A 17,612-nucleotide genomic window follows, 5' to 3' on the forward strand; every position below is an offset into this window, starting at 1 on the left:
ACGAAAGGAACACATAACTGAGTCACACAGTGAGAGCATCAATTGCCTGGGGAACCACAACCACTACTTTAATCTGGCCAGATTGCTGTATCTTTACAATGCATTTACACGAAGTAAGATGGAAAAACAAATACGCTAATTACCACTTATTATAATATCAAATACACTTTTGTTTTGCTTTCTGGTAGAGTTTACCTACAGCTTCTTATCTGGTTAACCTTTTTTTTTCAGACCCTTTTTCCTTCTCTCTCCGCATGGTCGTCTCCATGTGAACAGACTGTTAGGGAAAAGGGGAGCGTCTTGCTTTGACAGTGGAGGTGTGCTTTGAGGGGATTGGATCCTTCTTATATTGAGCAGCCTATTTAAACAGAGAGCCGCTTTTTGAGCACCACAAAGCTAAGCAAGGTTTGAATCTTGGAGTAACACCTACAAGAGCCACAGAGAGCCTTTCAGAGAAAGTGTATGATACATACAGGACTGTTTGTGGAGCAATCTTCCTAATCCTGTAATTGAAGACAACCTGAAGAGTTTCTAAAGACTTTGAAGGTAATAATATTCAAATGTGAACAGCTAATAGTTTTAATAATATATACATTTTAAATATTTCAGATTCATTTACTGTGTAGAAAAAAAAAAGTTTTAAATGCTTGCCATCTGCCAAAAGTGCTTCATATATGTCTAGTATTGGTTGTTTAATGTGAACGTGGTATTTCTAACTGTGCTGCATTTTCAGTGTAACTGTATCCTAATTTTCCTTTTCTTTATCTTGACAGGGTTTTGCATTTTACATTTCTATGTGGGTGGTGGATACAATCCGTGTGTCTGTGGAAAGAACCAGTCTGACTCTTCCCATCTCAGAATACAGTTTCAAAATCAGGGACATCATGTTTAGCATTGACAGACCATTATCTGAGAAAAACAAGAAAATGTCTTTGTGCCCCAACATCATCACCCCAGACAGAATCCCAGAATTCTGCATCCCGCCCAAGTTACCATCTCACCTGGAGCCCAAAACTCCTGAGAAGAACAAACACCCCACCAGCATCCAAATCTCCACGTCAGAAAACACTGCTAACAAAAAGGAATCCCCCTTCCATGAAATGGTCAACACGCATGTGATACAAGTTGAAAATGTGGATGAGCTGCCCTATGACTGTGGATACAGTGATGAAGAAAGCACCAACGCTGATCCCCAGTCTCAAGCTGCTCTTTCCTTGCCCCACTTACCAAAAGCTCAAACCAGCTATGGGTTTTGCACCTTACTTGAAAGCCCACATACAAGAAGGAAGGAGTCCCTTTTCCACAATGACCCAAACTCTTGTGGCATCCCCATCATGATCCCCAGAAGCAGGTCCAACACTTACTCTCGAGTTTCCTCCTCCTCATTCAGTTTGAACTCACTGACCTCCAGATTGTCTCCCAAAAACTTCAGCCTGCACAGGCAAGGCACCCTGGACAGTGACACTGCATCTTCTACAGAATCTTCTCCCTTCAGCTCCCCGCTTCTTATCAGGTCTCCTCCCAAGTCCTCTTTGTTCAAAGCAATAAGCCAAGAAAAACTCTTCTCCAGGACTGTAAAAAGAACAATGGTGGCAAGGAACAACTCCTTGTCGACTGACGAAGGCAGCTCCACAGACAACAGTCCCAACATCATGAGAAGATCATCTGAATGCTTGCTGGAGCCTATGCCTTCTGCTTATGGCTTGATGCCTCCAACCGTTTTCCCCTTGGATCTGGTGCACTACAGGGACAGAGTCATAAAAGAAAATGTAATTTCTGTGGGCAGAGAAGGTACCTTAAGACTTTCTGCTGAGTACTGCCAGGACAATCAGAGACTCCGGGTGCGCCTGGTCAGTGCTGAAGGACTATACGACTCTTCTGTGGACCCCAAAAGTATCAACTGCTGCGTCAGCATGTCCTTGGTGCCGGGGAAAATCCAAAAGCAGCGCAGCACCGTCATTAGGAAAAGCAGGAATCCCATTTTCAACGAAGACTTTTTCTTTGATGGGATTTCTGAGCATGAGCTGTGTTTCAGATCACTGAGAATGAAAGTGGTTAACAAAGGATCGAGTATGAAAAGAGACTATGCCTTAGGCGAATGTGAGCTCCCTCTTACAAGCATCTTACCCAAGTAATGTTGTGTGTGTGTGTGTGTGTGTGTGTAAATATGATATATTTATTTTGTGAGCATGAGGTTCATGCAGAATTTATTTATACTTTTATACACTCTGTTTTATTTATAATAAAACTACGAAAAACCATTCAGTTTTCATTGTGATCCTTTCTTTGTTCACTACAAATTAATACTTTATAAAACCTCAATGATAATATCTAAACTTAGGGTAAAAGGTTTCCCCATTGTTCCTCTAGAGTACCGGTGTAGCTGCCTAGCTCTTTATGAGAAGTATGAATCACGCTACATTGCAGCCTGCAAATAGAAGCACTCCTACACCTCATTGCAAAGGCTTTGTTCCATCTATTAACAAGTGTGCCTCTTCTGTCTCTCTGTTTCTGTACAGATAGGTTTTTCTCAAGTGTGAGGCAATTTCTATAATTGTGTCAATCAGGATTTCATAAATATCTTAATAGGTGTTCTAAAGGTTTTGTTATTTCAAGTTTGGGGATTTCAGCCTTGGTAATCCCCATTCTTTTTATACACCCCGTGCTGCTTAAAGTTGCTGCAATCGTAACAGGTTTTAGGACACATTACAAAGTAAGTAATAAAGTTTCAGCTGAACCCTAATGAACCCTGCTTATCACCAGCACTGAGAGCCAAAACAAAGCCCTGTTATAAACCATCAAACAAAACAGAAGTTAAACATGGCTTTTTTGCTAACAACATTGTACACGGAACATCATAAGAGCTTGTATTTCTATCTTTTATAAGTCAACACATTCTTAAATATATATAACCTGTTTTTAAAACCACTTGGTTCACTGCACCTTACAAACAACTGATAAACCACAGTCTACCTTCTACTCTATTAACATGCATTTACTGCATTTATTTACACCAGGGATGGAAATAAGACTCTCATTGCATAGCAGTTGGATCCATTTCTGGTTTTACAATGGGTTTTATAAGACTCACCTGAGCTTCTTACCGAAACACTGTGGCTAATCAAGCTTGTAGTAAGACCTGGAATGGGATAAAACTGCTATGCAATAGGAATCTTATTTCCACCCCTGATTTACACAGGGTTTAAAAGTGTACAGGCACATTAGTGTGTTTTTATCCAAGATAATATGACAGTTGTATCACGTTCTTTACACCAGAATGCAATTAGCACAATTTTCTGGTCTAAATTATTTGTTATAGTTTTATAAAATTAACAGTTTAGTCCCTATCAGCTTGTGCATTATGCCTCTGAATTGCAATGGATTTATCTTTAGAAATGAAGAGAGGGACTGATGCACTAATGAACCTGAATGGTTCTCAAAGCAGAGCACTGATGCGTGTGTGCGTGTGACAAAGGTTCAGAACATTTATCAGCTTGCTTTCATAGCTTCCATGAAAAGGACCCACAACTGGTGCACAAATGAAGGAAGGGACCCACACTGCTATGCAAAAAGACAGAAACAGGATAGTGACTTGCTCTGGGCTTCCCTACATTGTTATCACCCTGTGAATCTGATGCACCAATTTCTGTGCACTGTACATAGAAAAGTGTAGCATAGTAAATGTACACAGTAATCTTCACCATGCTTTTCCTATGATTACTGTAAACCAAACTATGCATTTACTATAGATTACTGGGTGCTTCACACCAGTTTTTCACTATGATTTTTACCATGGCACTACTATGTATGATAGTTAATGAAGGTATAACCACGGGAAAGACTGCAGTGTTAGCTCTGTGTAACCTTGATGTAACACAGTTGGCACAAATTAAAAACATGTTCTGTGCATCCTTAATAGTAGATGCCAGTAATAAAATACTGTACTGAAAATAATACATGTATTAGGTGTGCACTACTGCCAGCCCCCTTCCACTGTTAATATTGACAGCAATTTAAATTATATTTAATTTAAAGGACATTTGGTCGCTCATGCATTGAAAGGGTGCACTGAATGGATTCCTTGTAGCCTCTGTCTCATATTATTACTTCAGCACACATTGATATTGTTATTATTATCAGGCTAGACATACACATGGGTCGCACAACCCTGTTGTCTTGTTATCACGTTCTCGCCACACTCCGGTTTATTAACACTTCTTCCTAATGCTCAATATAACATATTGTAGTTCTTGGTATCAGAGCTCAGTTGTGACAGCTCTCAATAGCACAGACAGTATGGCAAGCCAAATGATCATTTAGAGATATATCTGATAATTTGGCTTGACATACAGACAGGGCGAGTTGATCGCAGAACAATTCACTTTCGTTTCTGCATTAGTGCGAGCAAGAGCCTTGCAGATCACGGGACTCAGCTGCTCCAGCATCGACACAACAACCCAGTTACACAGTAAATACAGAGAATCATGGTGTTTGAGTCTCTTGTCGCAGACCTTCTTAACAAGTTTATAGGGGACTATGTCGAAAATCTGGACAAGTCCCAACTCAAGCTTGGCATTTGGGGAGGTAAGAGAAATATTCACAATTTAGCACCAGATTGTAAGTACCACCAGCGTCTACCTGATGAGATTTATGAAGCAACACGGATGTAATAACATAACGCCACTTTAGTGTGACATTTAGTAGCCACACGGGAAACCACATTAAAATGCATTGCATTGCCGTGATAAATTGTATATTTTTATTATTACTTTACTAAATTGAGGTGCACGTGAATGGCATGATCAATTGTGTTTACATTATGAAAACATGCATTTGATTTGGGGAACAGAAACAAACATTAAACCGATGGGGAAAATAAAGAAGGTCCACGCTTTTCAAGTGAGTTATGAGAATAAAACCTGGAATCAAGTCATATTTCTATTCTCCACAGCTAACTACCCAAGTAATCAAGGGTGAAGTTGCCAGTTCATTCATATCTCTCGTAGATGTCGTTTGTTTGTTCCCCCCCCCCAGAGGTGCCGTGTGTGTTTGTCTGTGCAACCTGTTTACAGTTAAAGCTCATTCTGTTGGATAATTGAAGTGATATCCAGATCATCACATTCATGATATCACATACGCTGTAAAATCCAGTCTGCTTCAAACATATGTCTGCTACAATGAAGGTGTATATGTCTTTTAACGGGTAATACATTAATACTTTCAAACCATTTACTCTAAGCTAGGTGTTTCAGAAAAAAGGAGTAAATTACACACTGGAGTAAACACTTTAAAATATGCTCCACAGTGCAAAACAGTTAGCAGAGGCAGTGCAAGACCTCACACCTGCTGCTGTTCTAACTCTCTGAGTGGGCGTCACTGCTGGAGGGGTCCAGTATTTTGCGTGAGAGGGTGGAAGAGAATGAGGTAGCAAAGAGGGCCAAACTTGAATTTTTAATGATTGCTCTTTTTTTTTCTTCTTCTTACAGGCAATGTGGTTCTTGAAAACTTGAAAGTCAAAGAAAATGCATTGGTAAGTGACTTATTTTGTTTTTAAATTAGGGATAACATTATACAAATCCCTAGTGTAGCATATTTAGTATGTTTGTAGAGTGTAGTACCACAACATGATTACTGTACAATCCCCACATGAATAAGATGTGTTGGATTTAAAGATAATTTTACAGGACTGGGGATTCACCGTGGATTGCATCAACCACTTTTAGGGGTGATCTTGGGGTAACCATGGATAGGTGGTTGATGCAATCCAGGGTAACTAGGCAGTGCTGTAGAATGCTCTAATAAAATCCTGCTGTGGCTTGTCCTTATGTTGATCAAATAGACAGCATTGTGACATTCTCAATGAGGTGTTTTTTTTGTTTTCTAGACCTTCATTTCACTTTTACCTACCATTATTCTGTAATTAACTTGCTGCATCTGGGACCCTAACATGTAATAAAACATACCTGCATTGTGGCAGGGAAACTGGGATCTGGAAACAAAAATATCAACTGAAAACCACTATGCTGAGAATATTGTAAAGAAATGTTTTACTAAAAGACCATTGACAAAGTTGTGACTTTGGTACACAGCTAGTGCATTATTGCTCCTGTGCAATGCAGTGTAGTCTCCCTACAGCTAAATAGACTGATACTGGACTCTTAATAAAGCTGACATTGTTTTGCAGTATGCCTTCTTCATATGCATGTATCGTCAGAATGCTGTCATCAAATAGACATCCTAATATCTGTGATTAATTGGCTACTTGAGCTGCATAGTGCTGTGGGCGTTTTTGTATGATACAGGCAGCATAGTCATTATTTATACAATAACTTGCTGTGCCAGAGAGTTCAGTCATTGTTTACAGATGGTCTTTTTTTTCCCCATTAAATTTAATTTATCGTTTTGGACTACTGTAGTACTGTAACACATTCCTGTTTTAGTGATTCATTAAAATAAGATATAAAACTGAATTAAATTGAGCACATTCAATGCCCTGGCCGCAGCCTGGTCACTGCGTGACATAGACTCCACAAGGATCGAGGTGACACATGGGCTGTTCAGCTTCATTCACACACAGTTGTGGCAGGGTGGATAACTGCATTATAGTCTTGGAAGTAGCCCAAAAAAATGTATTTCTATTTCTTAAGGTCTATACAAATGTGCAGTAACTGTATTATCCAACAAGCAGTACAAGCTGCAAATGAATAAGCCAGTGTCACAAAATGGTGGACTATGGACTAGTTATTTTTAAACTTGATAACGCCCATTGGATATAATCGCTTAGAGTCGAATTACACCTTTTAAAAGGGATTATGTGTCTAGAGTTCTGGAGAATAAGAGAAACATGAAGGAATCTAGAAAAGACCTGAGGAAACAAATGAAAAGTGAAAGGCTTGATTCCCATCCATAAAACCCATTACGCATGCACATGTCATATACAGTAGAAGCTAACAGCACTGGGTGCAGTCACTGTGAACAATGCATGCCTTTTCTGTATTTAATAACACAACCTGTTCCAACTGGTAATCCCAAGAAATGAAGGTCACAGTGACTTTGTTTCACAGTACCGACACCTGGATGAAAAGCTATATCTTGGGAACCCTTAGTTTGCTATACTATTCTACATGCTGTTATTAAAGGGCATGGTGACAGGTGACATGGTACACAAGCCTCTTCCTTGGCTTGGGATTTGTATGTTATTGAGTTACATTGTTATTTAAGTCTCTAACTACTGTATTTAAATAGTGGGGATATTGTGTTGTATTTTTGTTGCCTAGAGCTACACACATTCCTGTTTATAATCCTGTTGATTTTTTAAAAATATTCCTTGTTGTAATGTGGCAAGTAAGTGGATTCCTATCAAACCCTGCTTTACAATGCATTACTGGTGTCAATTTGACAGACGTTTTGTTGTCGGCCTCCTATACCTTTCTGATTTGTATTTACTTTGCAGGGCTTGTTCCACACCCAGTCCCTTTCAGTACTTAAAGGATTATGTGCCAGTAGCAAAGTAACAAGAGCAAATACACACATTTCCAGTTTTAATAACAGATCTCAAAAATGCTGTTTTGGAAACCTGTCTGTTTGCAGGACATGTGGATTTGTACAGCTAACATATTTTTGTTTTTTTCTTACAGAGTGAATTCAACGTTCCTTTCAAAGTAAAGGCAGGGCAGATTGGTGAGTACCTATCTATCTATCTATCTATCCTGATCCAAGGTTTTGCTTCCGTTTTTTAAAGGTCCATTTTAGATATAACCTAGTTTAAACAATGACATCCTGGGAGGCAGCAGACAAGTTACAATGTGCTCTTTAGGCTTCAGGGTGTTAAACATCCACCTTGACACTTCACTTTTTGAAGATTTCCCAATAAACCACCAAAAGATCAAAGAGCACAGATTCAAGCCTTTCATCGTCAAGCAGAGTTTGAGTAAGTATGCAAGACCATTGTTGGACCTGTGAGACATCATAATGAATACTACAATACTGATGTATTGGGGAGAGAAACGAAGGTCATTACAGTTTACTTATTCTGTGCCCTCTGATTCTGTTTTGTTTGATAATTAAGTATTTCAGTGTCATTTTATTTTACTCATTGGAGCTTATTTTTAGCTATTTTCGAGTTTTATGTAATTTTTTTTTTTTTCGGGGCTTTTGCTTCTTATATTCTGTATGAAATTACTTTCCAAAATTGGGCGTTTTTTTTTTCCTGTCACAATATGTATAGTAATTCGACAGTACTTTCACACTTCAATTGTACCTTTTTTCTTTTGCTGTCTTCCACAACTAAATCCTTATGGTCACGGGCATATTCTTATGGAGTTTTTGTGTGTTTAGGAGTTTTTCTGCATTTCGCCACAATTTGCAATTCTGTTTGAGATTCCACAAGCGTGTAAATACTCCCTATCGAACTGTAATATAGCTTTAAATCTCACGAGCAAGAACACTCCTCCGTTTCTAATTGTAATCTCATTTTAAATCTTGTAAGCATGATATAATCCTCTAATAGAAATGCAGGAATTTGCTCCACTCAGTAGTTGGGGTGGTTTTAAAGTATTTGGAGCTAATCAATGCAAGATACAAGTCAAGAAGGAGGGACATTGCCCAACTGCACTTTTTTTTTTTTTGTAGGTTATAATTTTTTATTTTCTTCACAGGGAAAGCGGTCAAGTAAATTATTATTAACTGTGGTATATTAGTAGATTTTGTCAATTGTTGTACTGCGATTATTCACATCGGGTGGAAGTGTAATTATTATTATTATGATGGTACTATGAATTTTCGCTGTTTTCTGTTCAGTATTATAACTGTATTTGTTTTAGAGGGAATAATTGCATTATGTTTGAGGAGATAACTTCAAGTTATTTACCTAAACTGTCAATTGCAAATTGCTCCCGTCTGTAAATGTTACTTTATTTGTATTTTCTTTTTCCGTTTTTGTGTTTTATTTATTTTCTTCCTTTCTATACCCCTGCCTGGGACTGGCAATGAAAATGAGCTCATAGCTAAATCTGGATGCAATACATCTTGTGACATGTCATAAGTGTTACAAATTGTACATTGTCCCTGTCAAATAAATACATTTACTCAAAAATCTAGTAACTATTGACCATTATATTATAATCAGAATCTTAGGGGTCACTGTACCCTGTCTAGATAAGTCACAGCTGTATGTTACATTGTTAGCGAATCCACCTGGGTTGTGCCAACCACTTTATTTTTGGGGGTGATCCCTGGATAGCCACAAATAGGTGAATCCAGAGGGATTCTCCAGTGATGTACAATGCTGTAAAGAAAACCCAGATGTGGCATATCCCTGAGGGGTATACGTTGATCAAATCAGCCCCTTAGCACTAGTCTACAGTCTTCCCAGTCTGTCCACTGATTACTTACCACACAAGCCTGGCAGTGCTCTGTACATCCAGCAGTGTTACAGTCTTCATCCATCGCCCAATGGATTTGTGTCTTTTAAAGCCAATGGAGCGTATCAATTATGTTTTTAATTGTTTTCTATTTCCCAGCGCACTGTCCTTTGTGTTTTGGTAATGCACTGTCCGCCTAACAAGGAGTCTGCAGGCTAGTGCACTTCCTGTCTAGCTAACCTATTCCTACACAAGCAACTGGAACTGTGCGAGACGCAATTTGATTGGGTTTTAAAGAATCTTGCAGTAATCTTGGGCTCCTACACTTTTCTATGAATATACATGCTCTTGTATCTTTGTAGGATGAAGTGCACTTTAATATATGTGTCATTGCCTGGGCAGAATGTCTGTCTGTTTCTTTAATCTAGCTACAGGCCCCTTAACATCATAAAGAAAATCCACTTGTTTACAAGAAACTCTCATGTTTTAAATGTTAGAATGCACCCATAGTCTCTATTAGGCTTACTCAGACTTTATACACAAGGGCAAGGTGCCCTTTTCTTGTTTGGAGATAACCATGGAAAAATAAACTATAAGGATGCTGTAGTTTACACTTTAAAACAGCATTTTTACAAAATGGTGCCGCTACAACAAACCAGCAAGACAACATAGTCTTTGTATTTTCTTGTATGTTATCTTTCATGCATGATAAGGTAATGCAGTACAATACTGGTTCCAGTACGTCTACCTGTTAATTGTTAAAGAATTGCATACATTATGAATACTGTCTCTTTTGATTACTGCTTACAGTGTGTGGGATGTGTTCCTTTAGGCAGTATGTGAAAGTTTAATGACATTTTAATGACACCCTGTGGATGGGAACTTTAGTTACGTGCTGAGTTTTGTTTTCAGGTAATCAGTGGCCTGATTCTTATTGATTTAGTAAGGCAGTAGCTTTTGTGACTGTTCTAAATTCAATTTTATATTATAAAATTTAACCAGGCCATTGGAGCGAGTTTGAAAACGTGATATGATTGGATGCCAGCAGCAACTTTTGATCTAAAGCGTGTTCTTTGAAATCGCTGCTTATTCCAAACGAAAGAGCCACAAGCTCTTCAACATGGGGGAGGGGCAGTGATAGTATGGGGGCAGATATTCCACAGCCAGTACAACGAATAGTATCTTAATAAACCATTTCAGACCTGTGACTTGAGATGGTTTTCAAATTCTGGTTTTGTTCTCCACAAAATAAAGTAAAATTGGAGTGTATCAGCCAAGAAAAATTAACCCTTGTATGTCAGTAATTTTACAAAGCTGTCCTTGGAAGTGTGAAAGACTCATATCTCAGACATCACCATAGTTGTTATATAAACTGAGACCATGATATTGACCTCTGGCCTTATATGGCTGGCTTATGGTGATGTGACTTTCAAGTTTCTGGGTAAAGACTATTGGCTGGTATAAAAAAAAAAACCAAAAAACCCAAATATATATTTCACATCATTAGTGATTCCAATGGCACAGATTTTTCACATATCAATTTTACTATCTCTTTACAAAATATGCCAACAGAGATGCCATTTAACCTCACACTATTCCAGTTGCTTTGTTTTTGTTCACAGAAAGAAATGATCTTGTTTTCATTACTTTTTGCCAGATTTTGTACTGGGCATAATACTAGTATTTCTTGTCACATGTGAAGAACCGTCAATATTTGTACTTGAAAATAATATTTACTGTTTTTTAATCTATGCTGGCAGTTCACGTGGTATTTGTTTGAGAACTGGACAAGAACTGATGTCCCCCAAAAGTCTTGTGTGCCAGTGTAAGCGGTAGGCACAGCATTCTGTGTAACCAGTGTACCGTTCGCCTCGCGTGTCCAAACAGATTGTAATGTCCATATTTAGTACAGCAGTTCAGAACAAGATTGTATAAGAATGGCACCTTCTTAAGGTCATTGTGCCCCAGTCGGAAATGAACTGTATCAAACATGCAGTAACTGGAACTTTTCATTTCCTTGAGAGCACTTGAATGCTAAAATGAATTACTTTACTGTATGTATTTATCTTTAGCTCCAGCGCAAGCTTCTTATTTATTGGTTTGTACTAATGCACAACATTGCCTTTAACAAGGTAACAGCTATGATTTCTGACGGCTGTAAGTCAGGAGTCTCTGATGCAATTTGATATTCTGGCTGTTTAGACATTAAAATAGACATTTATGTACTGTATTTATTTATTTATTTATTGTGAAACTTGGTGAGGCCACTTCAATAATATTTTTTGTGCAAAGTTTTATATACATCTGTTTTCATTTAAGCCACACTGGAGGTGTGTACAACAGGAAACGGGTCTGTACAACATGTCCCAGAAGTCTGTGGTAAAATTAACCATATTGTATTGGTTCATATAACAGTATAGATTCTACTGTACAGAACAGTGTTTCTTTGGTAGAATATGGTGCGACTAACGTGTTTGTTTTCCCGACCTTTTCTTAGTGAAAGTGAAATATTAATTTACATTTTGAAAGAACATTCAAACCCTTGTACTTCCCAGCATTCATTTAAAACCGATGAAGATGGAAGAAAAGGATGAGATGTTTTAAATAGGTTCAGTTCATACCTTTCCTTATTATGAGATGTATTGTGCAATTTTGAGTCATTAATTCTGCTTAACACCTGCCCCACAGGGACCCACTGCAATTCACTGTTAGCTCCTGACAAGAGAATATTCAGTCTGTGTAATAACCTTTTGATTATTTGTCATGTAAAATTCTGAATCACTGCAGTTCAGGGAATGATGTGCTTCCAATGTTAGATTGGATATTAAGGAATGCTTCACTAACCTCAAAGCAATTTAATATAGATCCTCTGTATTGTTAAATGTCAAGTTACTGGTGTCATATGAATATTGCACGTGTCATCTTTGGGCATTCTGAAGGCTAGGTATTTAATTTTGCCTGATTGATACTTTTATTCAAAGTTTCTATGATGCCTGCCTTTTTAATTCTCTGGATCTTCTGAAAACTGCAGATTTTTCAAGGAAACACAGTAAATAAATGCATAATAGCCAGTTTGCTTAATTTCAACTCTTCCAACTGAAAATTGGTGAACACCAAAGCTGTACAATAATACGCATTTAATTTTCCATAAAGGGATATACCACCTTTTGTTTCAGTTCTAGAAATTCATTAACCATTCCTGTTCCTAGGGTCTCCTACTTGGTTTCCCTTTGTTTTGAATATACAGTAGAACATCCCTTGCTGTCTGTCTGTCTGTCTGACTTCTGAAAGCCTTTTTGGATTGATCTGAAATGTTGTATAGAGGTTCATAATGATGGGGAAAAGAAACAGGCACAGTTCACCTCCAAACACCTACTGGCTATCAATACCTTACATGTACGAACATAATCATTTGCTAGTGCACATTGGTGTGATTTCCTGTGCTAAGCAAATACCCTTCTAGTTTATTTTCTTCTTACTTGACCTTCTGGACAGACTTCTTTACTATTCTGAGAGTAATCTTTTACTGCTCTGTCAATATTAGGAGTTCTGTTTTAACATTTTCTAGTTTTGCTGTATGTTTTTATGAACATGGTGGTTTTGCCTGTGTAGTTAGTATTTACTTCTTTTAAATTATTGTTGGCAAATAAAAAAAAAAACAAAAAAAAAAACAACCATGCCATCGTTTTAATGGTATCACGATTTAGGAGAGTACAAGACAGAACTGTAGAAGTGAATACATTGTGTGTATAGTGTCTTACTATACTCCTGAGCAGAAGATGTACTGGAATTTTGACAAACCCTTAACAGTGATTGGTTGATTCCCCCATAATTGGCATGAGTTTTGCCATCTCAACCTAGCTGTCAATGAACATACAGTGCCTTGCGAAAGTATTCGGCCCCCTTGAACTTTGCGACCTTTTGCCACATTTCAGGCTTCAAACATAAAGATATGAAACTGTAATTTTTTGTGAAGAATCAACAACAAGTGGGACACAATCATGAAGTGGAACGAAATTTATTGGATATTTCAAACTTTTTTAACAAATAAAAAACTGAAAAATTGGGCGTGCAAAATTATTCAGCCCCTTTACTTTCAGTGCAGCAAACTCTCTCCAGAAGTTCAGTGAGGATCTCTGAATGATCCAATGTTGACCTAAATGACTAATGATGATAAATAGAATCCACCAGTGTGTAATCAAGTCTCCGTATAAATGCACCTGCACTGTGATAGTCTCAGAGGTCCGTTTAAAGCGCAGAGAGCATCATGAAGAACAAGGAACACACCAGGCAGGTCCGAGATACTGTTGTGGAGAAGTTTAAAGCCGGATTTGGATACAAAAAGATTTCCCAAGCTTTAAACATCCCAAGGAGCACTGTGCAAGCGATAATATTGAAATGGAAGGAGTATCAGACCACTGCAAATCTACCAAGACCCGGCCGTCCCTCTAAACTTTCAGCTCATACAAGGAGAAGACTGATCAGAGATGCAGCCAAGAGGCCCATGATCACTCTGGATGAACTGCAGAGATCTACAGCTGAGGTGGGAGACTCTGTCCATAGGACAACAATCAGTCGTATACTGCACAAATCTGGCCTTCATGGAAGAGTGGCAAGAAGAAAGCCATTTCTTAAAGATATCCATAAAAAGTGTCGTTTACAGTTTGCCACAAGCCACCTGGGAGACACACCAAACATGTGGAAGAAGGTGCTCTGGTCAGATGAAACCAAAATCGAACTTTTTGGCAACAATGCAAAACGTTATGTTTGGCGTAAAAGCAACACAGCTATCACCCTGAACACACCATCCCCACTGTCAAACATGGTGGTGGCAGCATCATGGTTTGGGCCTGCTTTTCTTCAGCAGGGACAGGGAAGATGGTTAAAATTGATGGGAAGATGGATGGAGCCAAATACAGGACCATTCTGGAAGAAAACCTGATGGAGTCTGCAAAAGACCTGAGACTGGGACGGAGATTTGTCTTCCAACAAGACAATGATCCAAAACATAAAGCAAAATCTACAATGGAATGGTTCACAAATAAACATATCCAGGTGTTAGAATGGCCAAGTCAAAGTCCAGACCTGAATCCAATCGAGAATCTGTGGAAAGAACTGAAAACTGCTGTTCACAAATGCTCTCCATCCAACCTCACTGAGCTCGAGCTGTTTTGCAAGGAGGAATGGGCAAAAATTTCAGTCTCTCGATGTGCAAAACTGATAGAGACATACCCCAAGCGACTTACAGCTGTAATCGCAGCAAAAGGTGGCGCTACAAAGTATTAACTTAAGGGGGCTGAATAATTTTGCACGCCCAATTTTTCAGTTTTTTATTTGTTAAAAAAGTTTGAAATATCCAATAAATTTCGTTCCACTTCATGATTGTGTCCCACTTGTTGTTGATTCTTCACAAAAAATTACAGTTTCATATCTTTATGTTTGAAGCCTGAAATGTGGCAAAAGGTCGCAAAGTTCAAGGGGGCCGAATACTTTCGCAAGGCACTGTAAGTCCACATCACAAAACTACTGCATAGTTTAGCGCATTTGACGGGCTCTGCTTGAGAGGCCCAGGAATAAATGTTCAAGTTGGGACTGTGGAGCAATCAGAGACCATGCTTGACATTAACTAGAGTCATTTATCCCAAACCTTTTTCAAGAGCAAAATATTTATATATATTTTTAAATTTAAAATAGACTTGTAAGTGCTATTCCTTTATAAATAACACACAGCTCCTCTGTTAGATCTCATTTAAAACTGTACTTTTAAAGTAAAAGGTTAAGTGAACCTAAATTACAAGATGAGAAGGGAAAGCATATTGCTCTTGTTTGTTTGTTTGTTTGTTTGTTTGTTTGTTTGTTTTATTTATTTCTGAGCAAAAAAGAAAGCCTGAAGAGCCTTAATGATCTAATTTGTATGGCCTTCATAGCTGCTGACTTTGACAGCCAGTCTGCTCCTGCTGGTTGAGCATAGATGACTTGGAAATCCAATAAAAGTATTGTGCTTGGCCTAAAGGCAGACTGGACTGCCCTGATAAGAATGGATGATGGGTTTTGAAAGCAGCTAAAGCAGGCCTGCCAAACTATTAAAAGAAATTAAACAAGGCAAGTAAATATGCTTAGCGCACACCTTATAAATAGATAAGTGTTCAGTTGGTTTACAGGGAAGGCTAGAGAAGGGGTTGCCAGGCAACTCCGTTATTTGCAGTTTGAACCAGTACTCAATCAGGCTGAGGCCTGCACATTTAGATGGTAGATATTGATCTAGTCTTCTGCTGTCCTCACTGTTTGCCCACATTAGCTGTGCTCCATATCAACCGACATAACGTTTCAGCAGTATTTGGTTTTATATCGCATCTTAATTAAGAAACCGTGTGTGTTGTTCTAGGGATACTTTAGGTCATTTCCATGGTTACCTTCGAATCCTTCACGCTTGTTTTAACACACAAGTATTGCTTTAGAAAAATCTGGTACTGTGGAAGAGACACCATAAAAGCTCATACAAGGGCTGGACAGGAAATTGAAATACATGCAGTTTGTTACCCACTGTATACCCACTGTTTGTTTGGGAAAAAAAGGAACTTGACAACTTTATTTAAAATACTTCAAATCATCAAAAAGAGCCATATTGTGTTGAAATGCACTTTTGTCAGTACAGTCATCCGGTGCGTATCCAACTGTGGTGGGACCAGAGTAAGGGTGGATAAATGAATCCTGTTCTAAATGCCATTATACACAGCTGTAACAATAACTATTTTGACACACTTACTGTTTTGAGATTCAGCTTTTATTAGGGAGCTCCCCTAAATCCCTTGTTTAGAAAGATACAGGGTATTAATGCTTGTGACGGAGTAGCCGTCTGCCGTGTGGGTACATGCATTCTCTGCTGATTGACAGGCAGGAGATCGAGGTGAATATATTTACATATCAACACACTGAAGAGCTCAAGTGACACTACCAGCAATGGCAGCACACGGAGCACAAACAACACAGAGTATGAACATTTTGGTAAGATCTACAGTTTCTGAACTAATGTTCTCTGTTCAATAATAAACTAATGTTGCTGAAGAGATTGATCATGGCGGATAAACGGTTAGGGTGGATATGTGACAGGCGGATACGCGACAGATTACTGTGTTATTATTTTTTACTTAAACACATCATTTTACCTATACCTCAGCTGGAGATTCTACTGTTGTCGGCGCCAATATGAATCACTTTCTTATGTCAACATGTACTTTTAAAACATCAAAACACATCTCAAAATAATGCAAAATTTGGCATGACACCTTACTTAAATACTTTTAGAGGTGACTCAGCATTCATACGCAGCAGCTGAAGATTCAATTACTTCAAGATTGGCTGGAAAATGAAAAACCGTGAAGTCTGTGTGCAGTGAAGTATAGAAATATTTCGGTTTTGAGGTTGCTGAGTTTGGAGTACAAATTTACGGAATTAGATTAACTATTCATTAAGGAATGGGCATGCAGTATAAGTGCTGCATTCAGAATGGTTTAAACACTGCAGCTCCCCTGTTCCTCACTTTGTTTCATGAATTAGCTGGATAGAAATGATAAATAAAATCAGGTTTTTGCTCAGACAGTGAGTCTGGTGACATTTAAAGGTGATTGTTTACCAGGTTTTAGCTGTCAAATTCAGCATCTGTTTTGTCACATGAAACCACCTGAAATTTTATGATATTATGTAATTGGTAATCTCATTCATGTTTATTTAACAAGCAGGATCACTTCCTGCAATATCATTTTTATTCAGAGAAATATTCCAACCTACAGTTTTGCAAATTGTACTGAGATGATTCATTCAGATTAGTGTTGAAACAGCTCTTCCAATACCTCAAGGCCTTCAGGACCTCAATATGAAAGTGTACAGTACACTGTTTGAAATCAGCTGGTCTAATGCATTGAGTCCTGACTCTCTCAAGCAAGAGACTGGTCCACATAACAAAACCACTACACAGTATTTCAAAATTGCCAGTGTCATTACAGTAGATTGAGACCACCAAACTCATTTGACTTGTGAGAGTTTGGCATTGAACCCAAGGCCTCCAAAGGTCAAACGAATGAGAGGCTAGTGAATTAGCATGCTGAATGCTGGTTCATTTTACAGAACATCACGTGAGAAGAATGCTTTGGATTTGAAAGTCTGAAGTCACTGTTAAAGTATTTGGTGCACGAGGACATTCAGTTTGGCAAGGCTGGATAATACTGCATTTAAAAATACGACAAACTGGGT

At 38.3% G+C, this 17,612-nt stretch overlaps 2 protein-coding genes across 7 annotated transcripts in view; both read left to right on the top strand.

The window, feature by feature from the left end:
- The first annotated feature begins 407 nt into the window (after window positions 1-407).
- On the top strand, window positions 408-2,254 carry LOC117427592 (C2 calcium-dependent domain-containing protein 4C-like). The gene is made up of 2 exons (XM_034045733.3): window positions 408-546; window positions 774-2,254. Exon 2 carries the CDS (start codon window positions 795-797, stop codon window positions 2,133-2,135), a length of 1,341 nt encoding a protein of 446 aa, XP_033901624.2. The 5' UTR covers window positions 408-546; window positions 774-794; the 3' UTR covers window positions 2,136-2,254.
- Window positions 2,255-4,367: 2,113 nt separating this feature from the next.
- Window positions 4,368-17,612, top strand: part of LOC117428523 (intermembrane lipid transfer protein VPS13C-like) — a 99,099-nt gene continuing 85,854 nt past the window's right edge. For 5 of the 6 annotated variants that reach the window (XM_058995051.1, XM_058995052.1, XM_058995053.1 and 2 more), the window contains exons 1-3: window positions 4,370-4,584; window positions 5,487-5,530; window positions 7,638-7,680. In XM_058995051.1, the coding sequence (XP_058851034.1) occupies window positions 4,485-4,584; window positions 5,487-5,530; window positions 7,638-7,680 (187 nt within the window). In that variant the 5' untranslated portion in view covers window positions 4,370-4,484. Of the gene's footprint in view, window positions 4,585-5,486; window positions 5,531-7,637; window positions 7,681-17,612 lie in introns of all 6 variants that reach the window. The other variant, XM_058995055.1, reaches the window with a different exon arrangement.

The sequence above is a fragment of the Acipenser ruthenus genome, chromosome 21, assembly GCF_902713425.1.
Source record: "Acipenser ruthenus chromosome 21, fAciRut3.2 maternal haplotype, whole genome shotgun sequence".
Classification (NCBI taxonomy): domain Eukaryota; kingdom Metazoa; phylum Chordata; class Actinopteri; order Acipenseriformes; family Acipenseridae; genus Acipenser; species Acipenser ruthenus.